Raw genomic sequence first — 19,348 nt, forward strand, 5'->3', positions numbered from 1 at the left:
GTGCAAAGGTGATCTTGGTCATTCCACCTTGAAACAAAATCACCAATACTTTCCTCTCATTCATCCACTCCACAGAGGTTCTCTTACAGGCAAATTGTGCTGCTATTCCTTATTCTCAGTCTGTGACTCAAGTTTTAGCCTGGAAGTTCAGTTCTTTACAGGGGTAGCATTCCTAGCATTTCATTGAAAATAAGGTTTGCGCTGAATTGCTGTTTTTAATTATGTGTATGTGTTTGTTATTTCATATATTAAACAGGGTGAATAACAGTCACATTCAACATCCTGTTGAAATGAGCATAGTCAAAACAAATCACTCTAGCGCATTGAGAAGACCTCTGTATAATGAGACACTCCTTATCTTAGGTTCCATTATGCTGCAGCTGGTGGAACAGAGGGGCTTGTTTATACAGAGGACTTCTCAGTGGACTCATAATTTGTTTTTTTGTGCTTCTATGAACGGAAAGTGGAATGTGACTTTAATTTCAAAATTTGCCCAGTTTAGTGCAAAAATTAACAATATATATATATATATAGATATATATATATATATCTATATATAGATAGATAGATAGATAGATAGATAGATAGATAGATAGATACATACATACACACACAGACACATAGGAATGTTTAGCAAAGGCTAACTAATGATGAAAAGTGAGATATACTGCCACCTTAAGTTGTTTTTGCTCCATCATTCACATCATGGTCTTTCTTACTTACTTCTTACCAATAGCAGCACAACTCATATATGCCAAGCAAAGTAATAGCATTTACAATACATTGTATATTCTTGTATTTAATAAAATCACAAGTCACATCTGGCAGCAAATTAATATTAGTAAAACACCCATCTGTAAACACAGTTCAGCTTTAGTGTCAAACCAGACAGAAAGTCTTCTTGCTTCCCTTTAAAACTGTGAATTACTTCTAGCTAGGCCTTTTTTCTAGACGGGTAATTATCTGCCAATATTTTTATTTTTCAAATCACAGCCCGGAGCCTAATCGTCGTCATCATCATCATCAACTTTCGATCTGATGCATCACCTGGAAATTCACTTTTAATTTAATCCAAAATGTGCAATGACAGCGGTGATTTACAGTGCTGATTAATTGTTCAGTGAGTGCTAATTAAATGTGGACATTTAGCAGTCTGCTAATGAGCTTCACAATAATTCTCTGTGTACAATGTCATAACTGATGTGGAGAGGAATGGGAAGTCCGTTTTTTTGACAGCTTCTTACTTTTAAAAGTCAGTTTCAATGAAAAACTAAAACAAACACAGCAGCTGAGTAATAAAAGCTCACTTTCTAATTACCTAGCAAATCATTTAGAGCTAAATATTCCATTGCTCAAATAATATTCAGCATAAAGGCAGCCCCACTTTCCTTAGTGAAGAGAAACCAAGCATGCACATTATATTTTTCCTGAAATCGGCCACCTAGCACATCAAATATTTACTACTAAAATTGTCACAACCTGTAATGGATTAATGAGATAGCGAAACTAGGAGTCCTACAATTCCACCTGCATCCAAGGGATAAAGCATCAGAAGCCAACCTTCCGGACTATGACTTTCTTTCACCTGTCCTTCATTCTAAAGCCAGGTCAAGTGCTTGATACCTATCAATGCTGAGTCCAACTTCAGGTTGTCCTTTTCTTATGCTACCAAAGATGGGTACTATGTAATAAATACACTCTATAGCAGTGGTCCTCAAACAGTGTCTAGTGAGCAACATGTTGCTCACCAACCCCGTGGATTTTGCTCCCAATAGCCTCAAAGCAGGTTCATATTTTTAAATTCCTGGTTTGTAGGTAAGTTTTAGTTGCATAAAAACCAGGTGTACTGTCAAACAGAGCCTCCAGCAGTCCACATAGGGGCTACCAATAGTCAATCACAGACCACAATTGCCACCCCAGGAGCTTTTTTTATGCTTGTGTTGCTCTCCAAACTTTTTATACAGATGGCTCACAAGTAAAAAAAAGGTTGGGGATCCCTGCTCTACAGGTTTAAGAATTACTACTTACTCAGTTGAACTAGGACCCAGCCAGAAGTCTAAAAATGCTCCCTATGGAGACATATCTGTTATAGTTCTAGATATTTGTCTGTGGCAGTTTCTTGAATGGTAAAAAGTATCCTCTATGTATGAATGAATAAACATCTCGATATACTGGATTTCACCAAAGCAAATGTCCAAAACAAAAAGCCTTCTGAAACCAATGTTCCTGGTGCTGCAAGTGGTACATCACATCTGGTTATAACTCACCAATGAATATATTAGAACTCCTACAACTGAACCACTGGGTACCATGTACTGTACAGTTGTAATTGGAGGAATTGGGGAATTCTGCAATTGCTCAGATCCGGTAGGTGAAGACTTGTGCATGGCCCAACCTTTCTAGCAAATTATACACTGACTATCTCCATAAATGCTCTCTCTGTTAACAATACTTGACAAGTTAATAAAATTTTGCATTTCAGTAGCTGCTGCATAATTAGGTGTAATAGACTATTAATAGTTGTAGAATTGGTATTAATTTATATAAAACACACACCAGGAATTAGCATTCATAACCCCAGTGTGACTGTTGCATAAGATGATATTGAGCCACATTCAGCACAGTTGATAACTGTATTAGCTAGCTTTGTAATGAATACATATTCTATTTTATTGTCATTAAACAGTGCAAACGGGCAATGCTATGTTTCTAAATTTACTCCCTCCTCATGGAACCTGCAGGGCAATGATAAATAATGATCTATTGTCCCTAGTGCTCTTCATTATACAGTAAATTAACTGAAAAGGGAGGTTTCTATCCCTCCCCCACTGAGTCCAGGAGGTTGGAGTAAGTGTAAACTTACTTTCCTCAATTGCAATCCCATAAATCATAGTAATACCAGTAAATGCAATTAAGAGACTCTGGGCTGCATCAGATACAGTCGTGGCATTTCAACGTGATTTCAATGGAAACTGAAAAGCTCTCTCAAGCTGGCAATTTTTCTGCCCTTGCTATGAAAAAAAAATCCATGCAGCGAGTTCTAAGTACTCATAAATCCCAATGTGGAGTTTACCCAAGAGACAGCGGCTTGAATTGAATGTTGGATGCCGCAAGTGCGCTACATTATCATCATTCTAAATTTTAAGCCCGCAAGTGCCTTGGCCCTGATACAGTAGGCTCCATATGCACAAATGACTGACAGGAAAGATATTTGGAAGGAGATATAAGAACAAGAATATTTGGAAGGAGATATAAGAACAAGATCATGCAAATTTAAAAAATAAGAACAAGATCATGCAAATTTAGAAAAAAAACTAAAGTTAATTTGTTGCAGTTCTCATCAATACAGTTTAGTAATATACTTCCAATGAACAAACTTTCCGTCCTCCCTGAATCAGCACAGCCAGGCATAACCGCTTAATGTAGAACTCCACTGACTGCATTAACACGCGGTCTCTCCGGGCATCGCTGCTGGATACAATGTGCTGATGGCCTATATACCGCTTACTCAACACATTTTCCATCACCTGAATTCATTTGAAAGTTTTAATGCATCGTTTGCCTTGCTTTTTGAAGAATGTTTTGCATGGGACTAACGCAATCTGTGATGAATGTTATTGTGGGTGGGAGGGCCATGCAGATTTCATTTTGCTTTTTGATTTCCTGCGATTTGACTGTAATGCAAAAATAATTCAATCCTCAATATCCCTCCTCACTTTTAAAGCCAGCTACAATTTCAGAAAAGGTTATAAACATCTCTGTTGTTTAAGTTAATATATTAGTTCATTTTTTATGGTTTTAATGTGTATTTAATGTGTAATATTTTAAAAGGACAATTCCTTTTTTAATATATATATATATATATATATATATATATATATATATATATATATATATATATATATATATATATAATATCAAAACAGGGGGGTTGTGGGAGCACTCTAAAGGCTTTAAAGTATATATAAGTATAATAAATGCTATTGCATATGTACCCAAAACAGGGGTTATTTTGTTACAAAGTTATGATCATAAAATTGATAAGCCACCATACCACGTCAAGGTAAACCCCGAATGGCGGTCCCTAACTTGTTTTATATTTTATGTGCATTTTAGCATTACCTGTAATCAATGTCCGTTGAACGCTGTTTTTTCACTAAGGGCTAAATCCTCCCCAGCCAGCAATCAGGCTTTTAAAGGAGAGATATTCCCAAAACGCCCCCCCTTTAAACTAGTGGTGATCCTATGCTTTTAAAATTGGGCGTTTGTTTTGGGAATATCTCTCCTTTAAAAGCCTGATTGCTGGCTGGGGAGGATTTAGCCCTTAGTGAAAAAACAGCGTTCAATGGACATTGATTACAGGTAATGCTAAAATGCACATAAAATATAAAACAAGTTAGGGACCGCCATTCGGGGTTTACCTTGACGTGGTATGGTGGCTTATCAATTTTATGATCATAACTTTGTAACAAAATAACCCCTGTTTTGGGTACATATGCAATAGCATTTATTATACTTATATATATATATACTTTAAAGCCTTTAGAGTGCTCCCACAACCCCCCTGTTTTGATATATATATATATATATATATATATATATATCTCACATATGGGAATTTAATAACATCCTCCTTCCTTCTGGCTAGGGAGAACAAAGGTCAAGTGAAACAGACAATTCCCTTACTAGTTCAGCTTTAATGATATTCCATAGCCATAGCAGCCAACCTTGCAGGCCAGTATTTTAAATCAATGCAGTGTAGTTCATCTGTGATGGCTGACCAGCTTTCAGAAATGTTCCAAGTAAATTCGGCACATATTTTCTGTTGTTCCTCCATTTTCTTAAAGCGACTTGGCTTTCTGGCCACTCTTATCAGATGCATGTTTTGTTCTCCTCCTTTTACTACCTTTGAGGAGAAGTGTTGGTTTAGTGATGGCATCAGAGCTTTCTCTTAGCTGCTCCAGTACAAGCTTTGCAGAGGGCTGCTGACCCTGATACGAATGAAACACTTCTGTATGCACCAGCCTTATTAGCAGGTCTCCTATGGTTGTGAGGAAACCCTTTATTTACCTAACCCATAAAATTGGAACACTGTATAAACCATCCCAGTGAGCTGCTGCTGAGTACACAAATTACCAGCAGGGACACATTTTGGTTTATTTATACACATGTCTAACGGACACCATTGGGTCAACAGTGAATCCCAGTTCATTCACTCAGCAACATGCTGTGTATTGCATGTATTTGAGGAAATCACACACATACCTATTACCCACAGGGTCCAGGACATCATCCAACAGAAATATAATCATTTGTTAAGGGTTACTAGGGCAGGTAAAACAATGACATCACTGGGCTTCTTCTCTGATTTGGGAAACAATTCTTTATAAAATCTAAGCTTCATTTGTCTTATATTAAAAAGGAATGGGACCTATTATCCAGAATGCTCAGGAGCTGGGGTTTTCTGGATAAGGGGTCTTTTTCTGTAATGTGGATCTTCATATTTTAAGTCTACTAAAAATCACTTAAAGGAACAGTAACACCAAAAAATGAAAGTGTATCAATGTAATTCCGATATAATGCAGTGTCCTGCACTGGTAAAAATTCTGTGTTTGCTCCAGAAACGTTGCTATTGCAACGTGGGGGCAGCCATTCAAGCTTGAGAAAAGGCACAGGTCACATAGCAGATAACAGATACAACCTGTAGAATACAATGGTGTTTTATCTGTTTTCTGATGTGTAACCTGTGCCTTTCTCCGTAATTCCACATAATATATATATATATATATATATATATATATATATATATATATATATATATATATATATATATATATATATATATAAACTATAGTGGTGTTTCTAAAGCATACACAGAACTTTCATCAGAGCAACAGTATTATATTTTAATTACTTTATTACACTTTGATTTTTTAGTGTTACAGTTCCATTAAACATTAAATTAAATTAATTGGCTTCCTGTAAGGATTAAGTATAGTTCAGATCAAGTACAAGGTGCTGTTTTATTATTACAGAGAAAAAGGAAATGATTTATTAAAATGTGAATTATTTGATTAAAATGGGAGAAGGACCTGTAATTTTTAGCTTTCTGGATAACGGGTTTTTGCATAACCAATTCCATACCAATACTAATTTTTGAGCTCCCTGCCTGCCATTTATATTGTAGCAATCACTAGAATTGTTGTTCTTTTAAGTACATTTCTCTCATTTATAAAACTTTATTAATTTTTTTTAAATGTAATATTTTGTTGTATTGGTTTTCTTTTTACTGATGTTTTATTGGTTTTAGAAAAATAAAAAATAAACTTACATCACTTAAGAATAATAAAGAGAAAAATAATTTTTTGTGGCAGCTGGGTTCCTTTCAATTTTATACAGGCATATGAGTAATTGGTGTGACATTTTATTGTACTTTCTTGTTCTGGTGGTGTCAATAATAAAAAGCTCATACATGCATGGCAGAAAAGAGTGAGGATCATTTTCATAGGCTAACAAGGGGAGCCATATTTTGTCGTAGGTCTCCATATCATTTTGTAGCAGATATGTCATTTTTTTATTAGCTGCTATGTTTATGGTTTTTGCTTTTAGCAAAGTCAGAGGTAGGGTGGGTTTTTTCCAATTGCGTGCAATTATCAGTCTTGCTGCCTTTAGAATATGTTGAGATAGCCCATAGGCAGGGTTGTTGAACTTGTTAGGCTTTTTTCATAGGACCATAACAAATGGATCTTTTGGGAAGTGGATGTGCAATATTTTAGATAGGAGATGTCTCACAGAGTCCCAAAACTTAAGGTGGCCATAGACGCACGGATAATATTGTACAAAACAAATTTCTGCACGATATTTGGTGTGAGTTTGCTGAGAAACAAGCTGACCGATATCGGCAGAAAACTTGGATATCAGTCGGCTAGTCGATCGAGCTGGACAGAAAATTTTGATTGGGTGCCTTTGAAGGCTCCCGCACATCGGCCATTGTTAGTGCTGAATCGTCAGATACAAGTAGAATTCTATTGTTTCTACCTGTATATCTGACTATTCAGTTCTACACGTGTGTATTGAAACAAAATCTTTCTTGGAAAGATCTTTTCCAAGAAAGATTGTAATTGTTACGTCTATGGCCACCATTAGAGACCACAGTACAGTTTTGTATTGCTTTTTAATGTTGTTTTTAACAGATACCTAAGCCTCTACCAGAAAAAGAACAAAATACATCAATTATTATGGAGGCTTGATGCCCAGTTTCAGTAAACCTACCTGCTCTCCAGTGGTACATTACTGCCAAGGACCCAGCTGTCCTGCAGCTGGACGGACTCAGGTGTGGTTTGCAGCTCGGCGGGCAGTGCAGCCGGCGGAGCCGGACTTTGGTTCCTCCTATGTGTCAGGGAATTTCGGTTGAGAGATGTGATGGACGGCTGTGTGGGATGTTGCTTGTGGGAAGGAGGCAAAGGCTGCAGGGTTGACTGGCCTTGGCTGTTTGGCGATTGCTCTGGGAGGGAGAAAGGATGTAAAAATAATTATAAACCACTGTGATTAATTCATCCGCTGTTTTATAACAATAAAAAAAAATGATGCTTTTTACTAGAGGGTCTATCATGACATTCCCACAGAGATAAATTTACCTTGGGCACCCAACGCTCTAATTAACATTAAAACAGATGGTAAACTTGCTTTTGGTTTTACAGCAGAGTTTTCTAATTCAATTTCTATTTGCGCTTTTCATGAAGACTAGTATCTGACAGATCCCCATTGTGCTTTTAGAGATCAGCAACCTCTCTTAAAAAGGGATAAAATGTCATGTCGAACATTCCAATTAAATGGGTGAATTCTTCAGGCAGTTTCCCCAAACACACATGGAACTTTGATAATTGCTGGAGTGTATCCTTTTCATTGTTATTTAACTGCAATGATTTCCAACAAGCCGCCTGCATACCTGCTATAGGGCAAGTCAGTGTTCCTATCCCCTAATAGATACACTAAGTATTATTTAGCAGAAGGTCACTCAGTGAAACAGATGTTGCAGCACAGATATTTAACAGACTGAATCACATCTGATTACAACGTCAGAAGACTCATATACTTAATGACCGTTACATTCATTACAACACATGCAGAACAGATTTCCCAATTCCTCACCAACCTATTGAGAACAAATGCATGCTGGAGCAAATCAGACTTGGCATTCCTAATCTTCACAATAAAGATTGTGAGAGATGTTTGCTGTAAAAAAAAACCCAGGCATATGTTTTTCGTTCAATAGAAGTATTTCAATATTAAAGTTAGCTAAAAGCAATCTCCATAAACACCTCAAATAAAACATTTAGAATATCGCTAAATTCAGTTCTGTGATATATTGTAAATTGAAATAAATCAAATATGAATGCCCAAGGGGTTTATAGCATCCAACCATCATACCTTTTACAAAAGGGGTGATTTCTGGATTTTGAATATGATGAACAGTTGGGGCTTTGGTTTCAAAAAAGGTTAAGAACCACTGTGCTCGAAGCTCCATCACCACACAAGAACCAAAAAAGTGACCTGTATTTTTTTACTGCAGAGCCGGCTTCTGCTATCTTCTTGTGATCACGAAACATAGTATCTAGTTGTAATGTCAAGATTCCAATAGGCCTGAGGCATTAGATTTTAATAAAACAGTGTGTAAGAGCAAATATATGAAAGGGGACCATTCACCCAAAAAAAAATATTCCTAATCTTATTTTATCACATTAGTCAAGCAAAATGAACTTTAATTACACAATATAAATTATTTGAATCTTGTTTCCTTCAGTCTGGCAATTCATAATTACAGTAAGCAGGCAGGAGCCATTTTGTGGACACTGTTATTAAGGCAAGCCTTGCATCATCTCAAAATCATTTGTCCCTCCCCATGCCCTGGCTACACAATTAAACGGTTAAGAGAATGGGGGAATGTGTAGAGAGCAGTGACATAGAAAGTGAAAGTAATTGTCTGCCCGCCTCTATGTCTAAGGCATAGAGGAGGGGGAGATAACATTTGATTGACAGCTGAAATTTTGAAATGAGTTATGAATGCTTTAATAAAAAATAAAAATTGCATTTCATGTTTAATTTGAAAAGGACTTTTATTATACAGATTTTTGTGTCTGGCTGACAGGTCTACATTAAGAATAATTTATCTATGCCATGGATGCCCTATACTTTATTTCTGCCCTTCATGAATACAGTGATGCAGAAAACAGGCAGAGCTGTATTCATAGGAGAAGTGCAGGTCTTTGTGTTCCATGCTGGAATGCAAAAAATCTTAAGTGCTAAATGCAGGGTAGAAAGGGGGAAAAACTGCAAAAAAAAACATGGCAGTTTGGATCCTATATTTGCACTTTGCCCCTGAGCCCTATTATTAAACCTTTTTGGATTGAAAGGCATAAGGGGGAATGTAATTAAAAGTCGCAAGCGTCATTTAAAATGGCGTCTTTGCTTGCAATGTAAAACAGTCGCTGGCGAATATTACATTGCACATTTTCGCTAAGCAAAGGTTTAGCATTAACACCTGCTCTGGACTTTTGTTAAATATTTTGTCATTCGTTCAGAGAAATATATATTAAATGGCTGTGAACTTCAAGACATTTGTTTGCAAGTATAGTATTAGCCTGCATTGTCTATTAACAGTAAATGTTATTTTGCCTTTCTTTTTAGTTGCCCTCAAGAGATTTCCTGCGGCTGGGTGGGCAGAAATGGCACATCAATTCATCCAAAAGTTATGAGTCAGGTGGATTTTACTGCAATTAATCAGTGCTGCCTTTATCCACACCAGTGGGTGTCATTGTATTTGATTAGAATCACTGCTGAGGGCTTGAAGGCACATTTCAACAAGACAGTTACAAGGTAATTTAACCAGTCAGAGCAAGCACCCAATTAAAAGAAGTCTGTCTGAAGAAAACCGATCTGGCAGAAAAAAAAAAAAAATCTGTTTAATGTACGTTATGAAACGGCATTGTATCCGCCTCGACTGAAAGGTAGTAACTGATCACTGATATTGGTAAAGTATCTGCAGATTGATATCTTCCTAAAACCCTCATCAAGAATGAAGAATTTCATTTCTCCAATGTTGCCAAGCATATACCTTAATGACAGGGTAATAGCACACTGGTATATCGCCTCTCATATTTCTGTGTCAATTTTGAGGGGGAAAGTGAACCAGATTATAAGCAGAACAGAGTAAAAATAAATTATGAGGACATTTATCCTCATGTTTAGTGAAGCCTTCCTGCTCCATATTGTAGGTACAGAATATTTCTTGTCTGCTCCTTCACAATCACACATAGGAACACTGATTTATTGCTTGCACACCAGATAAGCAGTAGCATCTATTCACAATCATAAGGATCGCCAATGCGTCTACTCCCTATGTAGTTCTGTCTTAACGGCTACTGTAATTAAAAGTTAATCTATATATAGCCCTGTGCCTTGGCTATTGAATGTTCACTATATAAAAGATTGATGTTCATGAGAAATCAGCACTTTTCAGGCAATGTCCCAAACAGTCCTTAGACAACGCAGTTGTGTTCTGATCTCCCCAATTCCATTGACTGCACAGCAAGCAAACCCCCTCTAATACTAATAGTGTTTTGCTTGAATACTAAGTTGCATTGCAATGCATTCTCCCGAATACTGGACTGCTGCATGGTCTTGGGACCTCCTCCATTTTAACTATGGCTCTGAGCTCATGAAATGAACTGCATTGGCAAAATTGGAGGCATAATTGTGATAAGAAAAACAGTACTGCATTCAAAGCCTTCATTCTGCAAGTTTTCTAGCTGAATAGTTTATTCGTCACAACTTTTACAGCAATGGCTGATTTATTAGTCCCCCAGCCTTCTGTCAGTACAATTATATCAAATAGATGGGCCACTTATAGAAACATTAAGGGGTATATTTATCAAATCGGCTATCTTCCATCACATCGGATGGCACTCTGTTTTTACACCGTGGGGCATCAAACAGTGAGTTATAGGAGACACTTTGATGAATCAGGTTTTTCAGAGTTTACACCCCACACACTGCGCTCATTTCACCTACATCTGCTAATAAGTGTTAGGTGTAATCAGCGTAATTGTAGCAAAGTAATATTCCATCAACACTAAAAGAAAATTGAATTACATTTATTTTAAGCCCAGTGGCACATGTGGTGTTAAGTCACAGTTCATATTCCAGGGAGAAAAACACGGCAAAGCAACATCAACAAAATAATGCCTGCAAACACAGTTGCGTTCCTTTTTGGGATAGTTGTTCCACTTTGCCATGCAATGCTCAATTACTATTCGATATATTGGAAAGAGATATAGTAGTACCCCCATTTTACATCCCCTGATTTTAAGTTTTCCCTCATTTTACATTGTTGTTCTGTGGTCCCACCTATATATCATGCATAATACATTTTTCCTGGACATTTTTTTCTGGTCCACTGAAAAACGTAAAATTGGGTTCTAATGTATATAAGGGGCCTATTTATGATGCTGTGTAAAATAAGGGTGATAAAATTTGTGACCAAATTTGCCGCATATCGTTATAGTTTTGTACCTATTTTTGGTGGCCTACCTCCTCGTACAAATCAAGTGTAACTGTAATGGATTATACAAGGTCTGAAGCGGCATACAATTATAGCATCAAATGTGGTGTTGGACGACGTGCAAGCCTTGATAAATTTGCCATTTATTTTACACAGCATTTTTCTCAGCGAGAATTAGTTAACACAGCTTAAGAAATAGGCCCCTCAATGTCTCTTATGGGGTGCATTGGTTAAAGCTTCAGGTGTAGTTACACAACGTGAGATGCACCAAAAAATGTATAATTGATTTATAGTCTAAATCAATATTATAATATAGCTGCAGGTTTCTATTAAGAGTGGCTGCTTGCCAGTGCTCTGACAGATCACTTGTTGTTTTGTGTAGGTGGCTGTACTCAAAAACTTCTTCTTGAATATTCGGGAGTGCATCACATCTTTCACCTGAGTTCTGTGACTCATGTCTGAATGATCTAATACCTAGTGACTAATCCTAAAAAATCACTGCAAAATAGTTATCTCTGATAAGAGACAGGGATTATAGAATAAAACACAGCAGCATTAGCAAAAAGGAAAACAAACTTCTTACACCCACAAAGGGCAGAAAAATCAAAAATGGAAATCTTCGAGCCATAATTAAAGAAGCAAGAAATCCAAAGAATTGCAAAAGATATACAGGCACTTGGAGACGGGCTCCATTGACATTGTGACTGCTGTAGACCACACCGAATTATCTTGTCTATGTATATAAACCAGAATGTTTCAAGTAGAATCTGAATTAATGTCAGAACAATTATCTGCAAGGTAATGCTCTCCATCCGCCCACTATAAAGTAGGCTTGGGCAGTACCAAGTGAATCCATTCAGAGCCATTTCATCTCCCTGCCTGGCTATAATACATTCACCCTACGAGCTGTCCATCTCATAACAGTACATAAAATACACAGCGGTCTGAAGCTCATGTTTCTTTTCCCAATGATTGTTCCCGTTCCACCAATATCACTGTGCAAGTCTGATGTGGATTCTTTACAGAAGGCTTTAGAATCTCAGCAGTTTGGTGCATCATTTCCAGTTAAAACAATTTTCTTTGGAGAAATGAGTAATGGGAAGACTCAGTTTTGTCTCATATTAGAAGCGGCGATTTTTCAAATGCCACATTGGTCTAGATTCAATCAGTTAAGGCTTTTCTTCTTGATATAGAGCATAGTAAAGAGAACCCTCTGTTAAAGCCAAAAACCAAGTGATCATCAATAAAGTTGGTGCTTATTATAGACTCTGCTGGAGCGTTCAATGCTAAAACAGATGGGGTAGATAACAGAAGTATAGAAGGTAGATTGCAACAATATTCAGCTTAAAGGACCAATAATATAATGCTATAAGTGCAAACAACTAGCAGGAATTGGGTACGACTGCACCATGGCCTGTTCCCCTGGGGGAGCCGCTGGGAGGTCTGCAGCATGGCAGCCAAAGTGCTTACTGAACTTGGCATTTTATTCCAATAAAATAAACATAACTTTAGCTCAAGCAACTTTAAAAAAAACTCACATTCAAACCCTTTTTTTCTTAAAAAAAAGCCTGAAGTTAATCAGATCTTGGCTAGAAATTTGTCTTTAAGACTATAAGGAAACGTTAAAAAAGCTTAGCCCTATAGTCTGAGCAAGTAGGTTAATATTTGATGAAGAGGTGTTCACTACACCTGCTGAATACACCAGTGGGAACCTGAAGGCGTATTCATAATAATGACTTCTAATGCTGGTCTACTAAAGCAGCCTCTCATACTCTCAATTCAGCAGATAGCTTCTAATGAATGTTCCATAATTATTGCAGGAGGCGAAGTAATCCTGCGCGGCTGCCAAGTCTCAGCGGCTAGAGAACACCACGCAAACGAGAATAGTAACAGAAATTTAACAGGACACAGTCGGCAAGAACATAAGAAACGTCCTACCTTTCATTAAGGACAAACATAAATACTATAAAATAGAACAAACATCAGGCATTCAATGATGTGACACAGCATAAAGGGCAGGTAAGTTTGTAGCTCGTTAAATGACAAAAACATCTAAAGCTTTGAACCCCCATCTAGTTAATGTACTGCAGCTATATAGCTCCAATTATACTTCGTTTTGATGTCCCATATGGACAGTGAGGTTGCTCAGGGATGAATGGGCTACAAACACAAAAAAAGGCAGCAAAAAAAAAAAAAGAGGATGGCTTTTTCCAAAAACAGCCTTTTCATGTGCCTCACCTAATAATGTGCCGTCCTAGGCCCAGCCTATGCAGCAATCCCATGAAACTCCCAAAATGTTCAGATTCTAGAAGTTCTCTATAGAATCTTTCTGAGATTTATAAAAATGTCTCACATTTTCTAGCCTACATGTCTTGGTAGCTTAGAGACCATTCCAACCAATGGGCACACAACATTACTAGTGGACTTACTGAAGAACCTACCAAAAAATGGCTCAAGTTGATTTAGTCAATCTTTCAAATGTAATCCTATGGGAACCTCACAAAACTCGAGAACATACTTGATTCTGTTGATGGTTGACTTTGCAAGAAATGCAGATGGCTTCCGGGCAGTGTAAGATCAGACCTCCTAGGGCCCACCAAAGGTCCAGATATCTAGTGCCTAAACCCACAACATTTAGATTTAGAATAGTGCTACATCTTATAGGCATTACAGTGAGAAGAAAACAAGGCTAATGGAAATTGTCCTTAGCTGGGGCACTTTAGGGGCTCTGCCTACTGATTATCTGTCCAGCCAATCTGACCCTGTTTTCATGGAGAGGACATACTACTAAAGCCCCTCCTGTATAAATGGGTGCATACCCTACTCATTTACTTATATTTTCACTTATATTTTCAAAGGAACACATTTGCGATAGATAGTTATGGTTTAGTGTGTTGGGTTTCTTAGATACTTGAAACCAACTGGAAAACAATGTTCCCTAAATATACAGTATATAGATCTATAGGATGTGAAGCAATTGGATACTGAGTTTTCAGAAGAACATGGGATGGTTATGTGCAAACCTACGATGACTAAACTACATGTTTTCTAGTATTTACTTTGAAACTGCGACTAAGATAGATGACTTTCACTGACGATTCTTCAAATGTCACGTTGTCAGAGTTCCCATCAGCAAGATGTTTTAAAGGCTTTCGATTAATATTGCATGCTACAACTGAAATTACATCCTTTGTCGTTTAGTTCCTAATGGTGCAAGTGATATCAATCAAGTGGTGTTTTATGAAGCGTGCGTGATTTTTATTGCAGGCTGTTTCTGCAACTCTTGCTCAGGTTTTCAAAGATGCCTCTGCCTGACTTACAGTAACTAAAACCCACAATCATCAGATCTGAATAACAACCCCACAAACAAATTACTGCACAAAGTGGACACACATATTGTAGGTTCATAGGGAGATGGTCAGACAGATAGATAGATAGATAGATAGATAGATAGATAGATAGATAGATAGATAGATAGATAGATAGATAGATAGAAAGATAGATAGATACCCAATAACTACCGCTTACACTATGGCAAGAATCCTTACAGGGGTTGTTCACATTTAAATAAACTTTTAGTATGATGTAGAGAGTGATATTCTGAGACAATTTGCAATTGGTTTTCATTTTTATTATTTGTGGCTTTTGAGTTATTTAGCTTTTTATTCAGCAGCTCTTCAGTTTGCAATTTCAGCAGCCTGATTGCTAGGGTCCAGATTACTCTAGCAACCATGCATTGATTTGGATGAGAGAATGAAATATGAATAGGAGAGGATTGAATAAAAAGATGAGCAATAAAAAGTAGCAATAACAATAAATATGTAGCCTTTTTAATAAGGCGCGCAGGAGCAGGTCCAGTGTAACTGTGCTCTCTCCACTAGATGAGCTGAATTTTCAGTTTAATAACCAGAAATATAACTCTTATGGGCAGATTTATCAATGGTTGAACTGAAAACTCGAATTTCGAATTCGAATTTTTGAGTTTTTCTAGGGCCAAAACTGACAAATTCAACTAGGGAATTGTTAAAATGCAATTAGAGTTTTCTTTAAGAATTCAAATTAAATTTTCGAGATTTATCATACTCTGGCCCTTTAAGAACTCAAATTTGACTATTTGCCACCTAAAACCTGCCAAATTCCTGTTTTTGTCAATGGGAGACGTCCTGGGATCAATTTGGAGTTGTTTGCTGCCTTCGTGACATTCAAGTTGTTTTCGGAGAAGAAAAACTCGAATCGAGTTTTTAAAACTTGAAATCAAATTGGGACCTTGTCCTCACCACCTGCATGAACAGGGCAGGGCTGTGTCTCCTGGCACTGCTTTCTGCACCATTTTTGTTATATTAATAGGATAGGTAGGCATGTTTGTTTTTTGATTATGAATTTCTCAAATTAAGCTGTTTATCAGTGGCTTGCATCCTGGCGTTTTGCAGAAGCTGGAATTTCAATATTGCCTTGAACTTATGGTTCAGACACATAGCGTGTGGCTTAGTGCCCAGACAGAAACGCATTGTTTCAATGTATTATAAGACCCAGTCTGCGCTGTTTAAGAGATTTGTCATTCGTATTCCATCTCTATAAAATCAGCACCCAGCATGCAGAAAAACATATTTGCAGATTTACAGCTTTGAGTGGCAGCTGCCATATTGCTTGAGTTGGCTAAAAGATTCTCCAGACGCCATTTGCATAAACTCATTTTTTTAACCACTAGATAATATGGTAGAACTGGTCCCTATGAACACATTCCATTAGAGATCAGCACTATAGTAGAACTCATTGCTATATACACATGCACAGAATCCATTGTCTGCTGCACATTGAGCTCTGCCCTCACACTACAGTCAGGGAGAGAGAAAGACATTAATGTACAGTGAGCTCAGAAGATAATGAAATCTTACATAAAATATATATTATCTGAGTGGCAATAGGTGTGTGGGCAAGTAACCAAGTTATTTAAGGCATGCATACAGAAATACAGAAAAGTGTTTTCAATATTTCCCTCAAACATAAGAAGGCACACACACATTTAAAAGCAAAGGCTGATTTTCCCCCTGACTTTGATGAATTGCTCATGGAAGGCTGTAAAGGGCACCATCCGAAAGAAATTCTGTCAGGGTAGACAGTTTCCAGCACAGTGAAGAACTGGGGATTACTATTCCACTGCAGATGACAGGTGTATAACCTGCTTTCATATATTAGCACCTGCTCTAGGCCAGCGATCCAAATATAACACTTGTTCAATCTCAGAACAACGACACATATCAGGGCGATTAGATCCCTGGGCTGCAGACAGTGCCAGGGTTCCCCCAACTTCTCCTCACGACACCAAGCAGCACAACTGCACGTCACATCTCAAGCTGTATGAAACGCAAGTACCATTAACAAAAGGAATTGTTTATACAACTGGCCAAGTGCAGCTTTGGTGTGGTAACTTACCTTTGAGTGAACTTTTAGTATGTTATAGAATGGCCAATTCTAAACAACTTTTCATTTGGTCTTCATTATTTATAGTTTTTTAATTATTTGCCTTTTTCTTCTGACTCTTTCAAGCTTTGAAAAGGGGGTCACTGACCCCCATCTTAAAACAAAGGATTTGTAAAGATACAAATGTATTGTTATTGTTACTTTTTATTACCCATCTTTCAGGCCCTCTCCTATGTTCCAGCCTCTTATTCAAATGAATGCATGGTTGCTAGGGTAATTTGGGCCCTATCAACCAGATTGCTGAAATTAGCTAAATAAGTCAAACATTGCAAATTGTCTCAGAATATCACTCTCTACATCATACTAAAAGATAACTCAGAGGTGCACAAACTCTTTAAAGGAGAACTAAACCCTAAAATGAAAAGGGCTAAAAATGCTATATTTTATATAAAAAAAAACCTATTAAAGAAAATAGGAAGCTACTGGGGCATCTTCAGAGACACAGATCTTCCCTGCTAAATGGCTGTGGTAGCTTTGGGCTGTTACAGAAGCCCAAAACATAATGTACAACATTTTTAGCCTAATTGTTTAGTTAAGCTTTATGACACGCCACCAAGATTTACGCTACCAGGATTGACGCTAGCAAGTACAAGGTGTTTTATTATTGCAAACAAAAACAAATATATAACAAAAAATATTTAGATGTTCAAACTGGACTCAGTGGGCGATGGGAGAAATCCCTGCTGCGTATCCCATGATCCGAGTTATTGGCTGGTACTTCCAGCAGTTCTGTTTTGTTATAGGGCGATGCAATGAACCCAAGGAAATATTAATAATAGAACACAGTAAACAACACCGGGACCAGACCTAGTCGTTTTGTACACTGTGTGAGAGTATACTATAGCATCACCTATAGCTGTCAAGGGGTGCTGGGAACTGTAGTTCAAGACAGTTTGTTTGGACATTTGTGATTTACACCTTTCTTTTACTTCAGCCTTCTCTTATTGCTCCAGACCCTCCTCCTCTCTAACTCCGGCACCGCTAAGTCCTGTTTAGTTGGGAGCCAATACATCCTATCTCAACCCAATTCTGTTACGCTTTCCTCTCTCCCTTACAGTCCAGGGATTTATGCATGAATTCACCACACACATCTGATTCTCATTACCATATCCTCCTGCTCCCTGTACGCGGGAGGGAAGACTCTGCTGAACTTTATGAGGGTTTTGGTTATGGTTGAGAGAGGCAATGTAAGATCTATTTCAAGGTCACATCGAGCTTTTGCTTCGACAACAGTTTCACAAGTGTGTCATGCCCACTGAAACACATTCCCTTACGTGTCATTGTGCCTTTGTATGTATGTGTGTTTGTGTGTGCTTGTGGGAGAGACACAGACGGTAAAATAGAAGCTCCAAAAAAAAGATTAATATTCAATATTTTATCTGCCAAAACAATGATTTAAAGCAGAACTAAACCTTAAAGAACAATTCTAGAAACCTTATGTTTTGAGCTTTTGCACCAGCCTAACCAGAGTCCTGCATCCAATTATTAAAAGCTGGACCCAACCTCCACCAAACCAACAATTTGTATTTTTACCCATTGGATTTGCTACCTTAACCCCAGCTGCCTTATCTGTAACCTGCTGACCACCACTAAACAGGAAGTGCTGTTGCGGCACACACTGGAAGTGACATCATCAGGTAGGCGTGGCAGAAAATTATGTTTACAAAAATGTGTAGAGGGGTAAATAAAAACTGCAAACCCACAAACCTGCATCTATACATACAAATGCCCTATTTATGTCCTATATATGATTGACATGGTGAAAGGCCAATTTCCGCGTCATAGATCGCCCCTGACATCACGATCCACCCCATCCATGGCCCGGACACCCCTCCCTGCATCACATCCCACCCCCTCCGCGTCATAGCTCTGCCCCCTGCCCGGTCTCCTCCGGGCTAAAAGGTGGCAACCCTACTTAGCAATCAGTAAAATATATATTTGAAACTCAAAAGAAATAGCAGTTATGAAATCAAGCTATACAGACGCATAGTATAACACAGGGTCACCACAGGTTGTCAACAAGTACGATATTCAGAGAATAAAACAAATACTCAGGTGTCAGAGATGTGGAACATTACACACCTCACTGGCACTCAAGGCGACAGATAGCGCTTGCATTTGGTGGAACAGGACATCTCCCTCAAACAGAAAAAAATGTGTTATTAAATGGAGGAATATACTAAAATTAAATGCTGTGTTTCCATTTTGTTTTCAGTGAATGTGCACATGTCTTGGTATGCATATTTGTTTTTATACTTATAAGCATGCATGGAAGGGATAAAATCTCAGTTATAGACTGCCCCCAGG

At 37.7% G+C, this 19,348-nt stretch overlaps 1 protein-coding gene across 4 annotated transcripts in view; it reads right to left on the minus strand.

The window, feature by feature from the left end:
• Window positions 1-19,348, minus strand: part of LOC108698820 (teneurin-3) — a 299,615-nt gene that overhangs the window by 166,829 nt on the left and 113,438 nt on the right. For all 4 annotated transcript variants that reach the window (XM_041589114.1, XM_041589120.1, XM_041589113.1 and 1 more), the window contains exon 3: window positions 7,273-7,504. In XM_041589114.1, the coding sequence (XP_041445048.1) occupies window positions 7,273-7,504 (232 nt within the window). The remainder of the gene's footprint in view (window positions 1-7,272; window positions 7,505-19,348) is intronic.

The sequence above is a fragment of the Xenopus laevis genome, chromosome 1L (assembly GCF_017654675.1).
Source record: "Xenopus laevis strain J_2021 chromosome 1L, Xenopus_laevis_v10.1, whole genome shotgun sequence".
Classification (NCBI taxonomy): domain Eukaryota; kingdom Metazoa; phylum Chordata; class Amphibia; order Anura; family Pipidae; genus Xenopus; species Xenopus laevis.